This window comes from Carlito syrichta, unplaced genomic scaffold, assembly GCF_000164805.1.
Source record: "Carlito syrichta isolate Samal-C Ts95f unplaced genomic scaffold, Tarsius_syrichta-2.0.1 Scaffold314733, whole genome shotgun sequence".
NCBI classification, from domain to species: domain Eukaryota; kingdom Metazoa; phylum Chordata; class Mammalia; order Primates; family Tarsiidae; genus Carlito; species Carlito syrichta.
Window position 1 is genome coordinate 39457 of NW_007258829.1, and position 9529 is coordinate 48985.

Genomic DNA, 9529 nt, shown 5'->3' on the forward strand with positions numbered 1-9529 from the left:
AGGCAATCCACTCACCTCAGCCTCCCAAAGGCGCGGGATTATAGGCTGAGCTACCGAGCCTGGCTTATGTGTATGTTTTTGCACATACAAATGTAAACTCTGTGAGTTTGGACCCAGTGGCTCATGCCTGTAATTCCAGTTTTAGGAGATAGAGGCGAGAGGATTGCCTGAGCCCAGGCATTCAAGACCAGCCTGGGCCATTTGGCGAGACCTCGTGTCTACAATAAATCAAAAAATTAGCTGGGTGTGATGGTACTTGTAGTTCCAGCTACTTGAAAGACTGAGGTGAAAGGATTGTCTGAGCTCAGCAGGTCGAGGTTATGGTGACTGTGAGCCTGCTACTGCACTCCAGCCTGGGTGACAGTGAGACTGACTCAAAAGAAAATTAACAAACTAAAACAACTCTGTCTAAAAACAAGTTCTTTAGTTCTTTAGTTTTTTTTTCCTTTACTCAGCACCATTTAATGTATTAAAGAACAGCTTTTTTTTTTGAGGTGGAGTTTCACTCTGTCGCCCAAACTTGAGTGCAGTGGCACGCTCCCCACCACCGCAACCTTGACCTGCTGGGCTCTGGCAATCCTTCCGAGCAGCCTTCCAAGTAGCTGGAACTAAAGTCGCGCGCTACCACACCCAGCTAATTTTTAATTTATTGTAGAGATGAGGTCTCACCAAGTTGCCCAGGTGGGTCCTGAACCCGCGGGCTCAGGCAATCCACTCACCTCAGCCTCCCAAAGCGTGGGATTACAAGCTGAGCCACCGAGCCTGGCTTTACTCTGTTTTTAGAGCATAGGAATTGTGCCTAAAGTTCAGGATAAGAAAATAGATGTATAGCCTTGGCAACTTTGCAAGACCTCGTCTCTATAATAAGTCAAAAAATTAGCTGGGTGTAGTGGAGTGTGCCTGTAGTTTTAGCTACTTGGAAGGCTGAGGCAGAAGGATTGTCGTAGCAGGTCGAGGCTGCGGTGGCTGCGAGCATGCCACTGCACTCCAGCCTGGGCAGCAGAGTGAGACTCCAACTCAAATAAAAAAAGAAAGAAAGAATGAAAGAAACCAGATGCCAAGAAATGCCCAAATCATTAAGTATAGGAGGAAGACTATACTAACATTTATGAAGAGCTTATAATAATGTGGAAAAATATTGAAGTTATAAAGTTAAATGAAAAAGTAGAATGCAAAACTGTATATACAATATGATCTCTACTATGTAAAAAGCAATTAACTAAAATGTACCCTAAAAAAGGCAAAAGAAAATAGTTCAGAATGCTCAAAGTGTTTGTATTCAAGTAGTGTATCTATAGTGATTTTTTTTTTTTTTGAGTTGGAGTCTCACTCTGTCACCCAGAGTAGAGTACAGTGACCGCTCCCGGCCACCGCAGTCTCGACCTGCTGGGCTCCGGTGATCCTTCCGCCTCAGCCTTCCAAGTAGCTGGACCTACATGCGCACACTACCACACCCGGCTAATTTTTTGATTTATTGTAGAGATGAAGTCTCTCCAAGTTGCCCAGGTGGGTCTCGAACCCGTGGGCTCAGGCAATCCACTCACCCCAGCCTCCCAAAGGCATGGGATTACAGGCTGAGCCACTGAGCCCGGTTTTCTTTTTTTCTTACTTTTACTTTTCTGTCTTTTCAAAATTTTTCTCTACTGGGAAGATTAAAAAAAAAAACTACTAGTTATAAAAAACTAATTCTGATAAAAGTATTTCACTTGTGTTAATGAACCTATAAGTCCAGCCCATAAGGAAGTAGCTGTACATTTATAAAATCATGAAACATTCCTGGCTACTCCATGAACCCACATTGGGAGTAAATCTTTCAGAAGCTAGAAGACTTCAGTCTCTCCCCCAGCCAGGTCAAAGTGCCACCAGATGCTGCCAGACAAAAAATGCCCAACCAGTCAGAGAGTTCATGGATTTATAAAAAAAGAACCGAAATACACACACTTGGCAAAAACTTATTTACAGTATAGTAGCTCATTAATACTACAGGATTTTATATTTTCTGTACAGATACTATTAGCACAATAGGTGTAGAAAGCCAATCCCGTTTTAGAATTAAATAAACAACACTGCAATAGCGTGGACTGAGAAGAGCATGTGACTTAGAAAATGATAAAAAGTGCTTCCCATAAAAATGATTCCCTTTAAGACATTTGTTTACTGGATATGCATTAAGGCATCCTCTTTTCCCCAATAAAAAAAAGAGGCAAAACCTCCAGGCACTTTCTACCAAAGCAGCGAGTGGTTTGTTCCTCTGACAAACACTGACTGAAGGCTCATGACTAGACTGAAGACCCTAGGCTAGGCACTAGGGTCTCAGAAGAAAGACTTGTCCCTGCCTCAAGGACATCTCAGTCTTTCCAAAGCAGGAGGTGGATACATCACCAACCACAATTTATGATTAGAAGCAGATGACACTGCTTTCTTACCATGAAAGGATATGCTGCAATTCTCACTGAATCACACAAACTTTCTTGCACAGAAACTGTTGACTTAGGAGGCAAAAATACAACTACTTTCTCCTGATAAATACTTCAGTACAGGCAGGCATAACTTTTTGTGATGTTTGCCCCTAGACATCACAAAGTCTCTTGAAGTCAGTTGGCTTTCTCCTAAGCAGTGGAGCATATTGGAGCGTATTTTATCCCCAGAATGAGACATTTTGAAACTGAGAGTATGTGACATGTCCTGTATCTAGACCAAGACTTGTTAGTACCCTCAAAAGCTGAGGTGAAAGAGAGCCAGTTTCAATGAAACTCTTTTTTTTTTGAGTTGGAGTCTCACTCTGTCGCCCAGACTGGAGTGCAGTGGCCGCTCCCAGCCACCGCAGCCTCGACTGCTGGACTCTGGCGATCCTTCCACCTCAGCCTTCTGAGTAGCCGGAATTACAGGCATGCGCTACCACGCCCGGCTGATTTTTTTTTTTTGGATTTATTGTAGAGATGAGGTCTCACTGCCCAGGGGGGTCTTGAACCCGTGGGCTCAGGCAGTCTGCTCACCTCAGCCTCCCAAAGGCACGGGATTATAGGCTGAGCCACCGAGCCTGGCTTCAATTAAACTCTTCAATCTCCTCTTCCACTCACTGATTTTCAGTATGCTCCTGCGTCAGTCATTCCAGGTCTTTCTGCACATTTGGGTGATCTTCCAGATCTTCTTAGAGGGATCTGACGATATCCAGTCTCCTGTAATCCTCAGGCTTGACCAGGCTTCGGACAACCTGGAGGCATTGCTCTTTCAGGGTGTACACTGGCAGTGTGATGTTGGCAAAAATAGACTCTTCATCAACATTGAGAGATAGCACAAATAATTAAGTTTGGTTAGCTGGAAGCCCATCGTCTGTCCCTGCATCTCTGAAAAGCCAAAGGTGACCTGGGTAGCTGTGGATGTGGCAACCTGTGCCGGGCAGCAGTGTGGGGTAGGGCTGCCACTTACCGTCGAAGTTGAGCCATACAGGCAGCGCGGCGCGGACTGTGGTTGCAGAAGATGACCTGGGAGGGCTCACTCGAGTTTACTGAGCTCAGCACGAGCCGGGCCGCTCAACCTCCATCTCCTCCTTGGTGCCCAACCCCTTCCGCCCGTACTCTTAGGGGCAGTACTTCCTGGTGCCCGCTTTAGTTTTTTATTCCTATCTGTCAAAACTAAGACTTTGTTTCTTTTTATTATATAATAAATATTTAGGTGACCTTTTTATTGCATTTAATTTAAGAGTGTTAATTGGCAAAGAAGACATTTACAAATTAATGTTTTTCCTACTTTAGGCTTTTACCAACACAGATGCTTTCTGTCTCAGTTTGGTGATTATCACTGAGAAAAATCAGATGACCTATCTGTTAGCTAACCAGAAAAAAAAACTCCAAGGTATATTGTATCAGCCAGTTCTAGGATACAAAAGCTGTGCAGTACTTTGTGTTTTGTGCAGAAAGGGTAGCTGCTATTTAACCTGTCCCAAAGGCTTGTGTGATGGTACCATAAACCAAGCATGGCGCCTGTTTGTCTGACCTTAGAAATGAAAGTCTCAGAGAGTTAGTATATATATGCTGCATTTTCACATGTATTCATTGACCAGCTAGCGCGAAAGAAAAGAGTCAGTTATGATGACCTGGAGTAGTTCAACAAAATAAATACAGTAAAAATTGAGCCCCTATTTTGGATAAGGCACACATACATTATGTACATTATTTTATTTCCTCCTTAAGACCTGTAGAAAACTGAAACTAGTGGGTCATATCACTAGTAAGTGGGAGCAGGGTGTATGCCACTTGGCTCATAGATTGGCTTCTAGAATCCAGAAAGAGAGGGCAACCCTGGTGCAGAGTGCCAAAGGTAGAACTGCGACCCTCTTGGGATTCCAGTGCTAGACTTGGGAGGGTTTTTTGTTGTGATTTGAAGTGGAGGTAGGATTGAAGTAACCCTTTTTAGTTTTTCATTGATTAATTTTAAAAGTAGATAATAGAAACACATGCTACAAAATTTTTAAAGTTTGAGCATGAAAAGCATCCATCCCATGCTGTGCTCCAGCCACCCGTTTCCCTCCCTAGAGGCAGCTGTTATTAGCAGCTTCTCTGGGCACTTTCTAGAGTTCATCTTTATGTATACAACTATGCACATGTGTATGCTTAAACATGGCAGGGGACTGTATGTACACAGTGACTGCAGCCTGTTCGCCATTCTGCTTCACTGCCTTTATTTTTCGCCTGACATATGTTCATGGGCCAAACACAGCATTTCCTAGACACTCCTTCTAGTTTTCTTCTGTGCCATTTTAAATGCTGCTCTCTTTTCCTGAAATGTCCTTTCTTTTTATCTTTCCAAATCCTGACCACCTCATAGCCCAGCTCCTCTCTAAAGCCTTTTCAGTGGTCTCTTTCTTTTGTACTATGCAGTTTGTTTTTCTTTTTTAATAGTTGTATTGTAAGTTGCCAGTTGCATTTAATAACTGTCTGGATGGTAGAAACCTTATTCTTTTTTATCTCCATGATACTTTCCCAACACAGTTAATTAGGACATATTAGATATTTGGTAAATATTTGCTGGTGGTAATAAGGATGTGTTACTGCTTCAGGTTACCTGACCTGAATAAGGCATATTTTGAACATAGCTATTCACTTGTTAATTTCTGTTGCTATTTTCATGTCTGGTTTTACTAATTATATTTTTAAAGAGAATTTTATATAAATGCAAAAGCTCTTCATCATGTAACAAACTTGTAACACTTAGAATGATTTTTCATTCCACATACGCATTTTGTTTGTTCATTATATTTTTTGTTGTTGTTTATTTTGTTCTTTTTTTTACCCCCTCTGTTGCATAGAGAAGATGCAACCAGTTTTGCCATTTTCCAAGTCACAAATGGATGTTTATAATGACAGTACTAACTTGACGTGCCGCAACGGACATCTCCAGTCAGGTGGGTCTAGGTTAACTAACATGTAAAATAATAACGCTTGCATGGAAAGTTGAGCCTTACTTAACCTGATAATGTTGATTTGATTTTATTATGTAATAGTATGCTTAATCTTTTATGTTTTCATGGGTCTGTGTTGAAAATATAGTGTCCATGTCATTCAGTGTATATAAACATGTAACAAATAAGGCATAGAAATTCTAACCATACTGTATTTGGGTATTTTGCAACTTCTGGTTTTTGAAATTGTAAATAATGAAAATATCTTTGTTTCTGTGTATTTTATGTTTTTATGAATTGCTATACCAATTTTTTCATGAAATAGTGTTTTTTAGACCAATACTAATTTTTTTTTTTTTTTTGAGTTGGAGTCTCACTCTGTTGTCCAGACTGGAGTGCAGTGGCCGCTCCTGGCCACCGCAGCCTCGACCTGCTGGGCTCCGGCGATCCTTCCGCCTCAGCCTTCCGAGTAGCCGGAATTACAGGCGCGCGCTACCACGCGCGGCTAGTTTTTTGATTTATTGTAGAGATGAGGTCTCGCCTGCCCAGGCGGGTCTCGAACCCGCGGGCTCAGGCAATCCACTCACCTCAGCCTCCCAAAGGCGTGGGATTACAGGCTGAGCCACCGAGCCCGGCTCAAATATTAATTTTTTAACGTATCAATTTTTGTTGCACACCTATTTTCATATATGCTGTGTGTGAATATTTTTAGTACCTGTTAGAAAAAAGTTGAAACTTCACAGAGTAAGGTGAAATATTAGAATATCATTGACTATGGATTAACTCTGTCATCTATAAACTTTTGGATATCAGCTTCTACAGAAGATTAAATTCATTTGTGTTTTGTTTTGTTTGGGTGGAGGACTCTTTGTTTCCTAGGTTCTCTGTTATCCCAGCCAGATTAAAAAAATTAAAAAAAATTTTTTTAATTTGACACATAATAAGTGTACATATTCTTGAGGGTACATAGTGATATTTCGGTGCATAATTAACACATCCTTCATCTTGAACATTGATCATTTCTTTAAGGTAGAAGCGTTTAATATCTTCCGTCTAGCTGTCTGAAGCTATATAAAATTGTTAGTTATAGTCATTCGACACTGACATAGAACACTAGAACTTATTCCTCCTATCTGACTGTAATTTTGTATCCTTTAATAAATCTCTTCCTGTCCCTTTCTTCCCCTTCTCCCTCCCAGCCTCCAGTATCCTGTTTTCCATCTATAAAATGAGTTTTTTAAAGTTTCCATATATCTGTGAAAACATACAGTGTATAACTTTCTGTTCCTGGTTTATTTCTCTTGACAAAGTGTACTTCAGTTCTATCCATGTTGCTGTGAATGACAGGATTTCATTCCTTTTTTTTTTTCTTGGAGTCAGAGTTTTCACTCTATCGCCACAGCTGGAGTGCAGTGGTGTGCTCAAGGCTACTGCAGTCTTCCAAGTAGCTGGAACACAGGCGCGTGCCACCATGCCCAGCTAATTTTTTGACTTATTGTAGAGACAAGGTCTCACCAAGTTGCCCAGACTGGTCTCAAACCCCTGGCCTCAAGCAATCCTCTCATTTCGGCCTCCCAAAGTGCTGGGGTTACAGGCATGAGCCACAGTGCCTAGTTGGATTTCATTCCTTTTGAAAAAAATTTCTTTTAATTTTCTTTTCTTTCTTCTTTGTTTATTTTTTTCACTCCTTTTTAATGACTGAATAATATGCTATTGTATATGTACACCACATTTTCTCTATCTATTCTTCAGTTGACACCATTCCTTTTTTTTTTTTTTTTTCCTGAGTTGGAGTCTCACTCGGCTGCCCAGACTGGAGTGCAGTGGCTGCTCTCGGCCACCGCAGCCTCGACCTGCTGGGCTCCGGTGATCCTTCCGCCTCAGCCTTCCGAGTAGCCGGAATTACAGGCATGCGCTACCACGCCCGGCTGATTTTTTGATTTATTGTAGAGAAGAGGTCTCGTTGCCCAGGCGGGTCTCGAACCCGCGGGCTCAGGCAATCCACTCACCTCAGCTTCCCAAAGGCACGGGATTATAGGCTGAGCCAACGAGCCCGGCTGACACCATTCTTCACACCTAGGTTGATTCCATATCTTGGCTATTGTGAATAGTGCTGCAGTAAACATGGGTTGCAGATGTCTCTTCATTATGATGGTTTCCTTTCCTTTGGATAAATTCCCAGCAGTTGAATTACTGGATCATACAGTACTGCTCTCCATGGTAGCTGTACTAATTTAGATTCCTATCAGCTTCAAAGAGTTCCTTCTCTTTGCGTCCTTGCCAGCATTTGTTATTTCTTGTCTTTTTGATAATAGCTATTCTAACTGGGGTGAAATGATACCTCATTGTGGTTTTGATTTGCATTTCCGAAAGATTAATGATGTTGAACATTTTTTATAAATTTATTGTCTAACATTCCAGCTAGTTTTATTGGTGACTTTTTTTTTTTTAGCAAGCATTTCACATGTAGGGCTTAAATTTTTTTTTTTTTTTTTTTTGAGTCAAGAGTCTGACTCTGTCACCAAGATCAGAGTGCAGTGGCATGCTCACGGCCACTGCAGCCTTGATCTTCTGGACTCAGGCAATTCTTCTGCCTCAGCCTTCGAAGTAGCTGGAACTTTGGTAATGCATCACCATGCCCAGCTAATTTTATGATTTTTATTGTAGAGACGAGGTCTTGCCATGTTGTTCAGGCTGGTCTCAAACCCCTGAGCTCAGGTAATCCTATCGCTTCAGCCTCCCAAAGTGCTGGGATTATAGGCGTGAGCCACCATGCTCGGCTGGGTGTAAGTTTTGTTAAAATAAATATTTCTTTGTTCAAATTATAGCAGAATAGCCTTAAAGTTAGACTGTGTGACAACTGCCTTTGTCATTCATCTATAATATAAAACTTTAAATCAAGATTTTAATAGAGAAGAGATAGAGTAACTAGATTTCTGTGTAGAAGAATCAGTCATCATCTTTCACTGTGGCTTTGCCTCTCCTTTAAGGACTTCTCTCTTTGGTTTGATATTAGAGTTACAGCGTTGGTGGCTGTATTCTTCTTCCCATTCCTTCCTGTGTTTGATTTAAAATGCCATTTTAAGTATGGATATAAGTATTTTACCTGTTTCTCTTAGCGTGACTGTGAAGGGCTGACATTTTGTAAAGCATTTTTTGAAAAAACAAAGAAATATCAGAATGCAGCATATATAAATAGTTATGTTTCCAAAATATATATTTGAAATCCTAATAATCCTGCTACGATAAACAGCAAAAATTCTCCAGCCCGGAAGAGCTGATCTGCTTTTTTTGTTGTTATCTTGATTCTCTTCTACTTCATTCCACATGCTAGAGCCCATTGTATTTTTGTGCCATGCTCTCCAAAAATAAAATAAAATAAGATAACATGGGGCTGGGGGTGGTGGCTCAAGTCTACAATCCCAGTACTTTCAGAGGCCGAGGCAAGAGGATTGCCTGAGCCCAGGGGTTTGAGACCAGCCTGGGCAACTTGGTAAGACTTCGCCTCTACAATAAATAAAAAAATTAGCTGGGCATGGTGGCATATGCCTGTAGTTCCAGCTTCTTGGAAGTCTGAGGTGGAAGGATCACCTGAGCCTAGCAGGTTGAGGGTGCAGTGGCCATGAGCATGCCACTGCACTCCAGCCTGGGTGACAGGGTGAGACTCCAACTCAAGAAAAAAAAAAACCTGAAATAAAATAAATAAAAATCATGACGTTTTCTTCCTGGGACCCATTTTTTAAAAAATTAAATCTTGTCTTATTTCAGTTCCCTACTACAGGTTCAATTTCCCTAATCTGAAACCTAGAATCTATAAGGCTTCAAAATCCAAAATTTTTAGAACACTGAAATCATGCTCAAAATAAATGTTCATTGAAGCATTTTAAATTATCAGATTAGGGATGTTGAGCCAGTAAATATAATGCAAATCTTTCAAAATCTGAAAAAATAAAAATTTAAAACAATTCTTGTTCCAAGCATTTCAGATAAGAGATACTCAATATGGTTTTTTTTGTTTGTTTGTTTGTTTGTTTTTGAGTTGGAGTCTCACTCTGTCGCCAGACTGGATTGCAGTGGCTGCTCCCGGCCAACGCAGCCTCGACCTGCTGGGCTCCGGCGATCCTTCCG

The 9529-nt window shown here is 41.2% G+C and overlaps 1 protein-coding gene and 1 pseudogene across 1 annotated transcript in view; one reads left to right on the forward strand and one right to left on the reverse strand.

Annotated features, from left to right (window-relative positions):
• SPAST (spastin) overlaps positions 1-9529 on the forward strand; it is a 63630-nt gene that overhangs the window by 12577 nt on the left and 41524 nt on the right. Inside the window, exon 3 of the mRNA XM_008071812.1 lies at positions 5309-5404. Within this exon, the coding sequence (XP_008070003.1) occupies positions 5309-5404 (96 nt within the window). The remainder of the gene's footprint in view (positions 1-5308; positions 5405-9529) is intronic.
• LOC103274350 lies at positions 3047-5240 on the reverse strand (annotated as a pseudogene).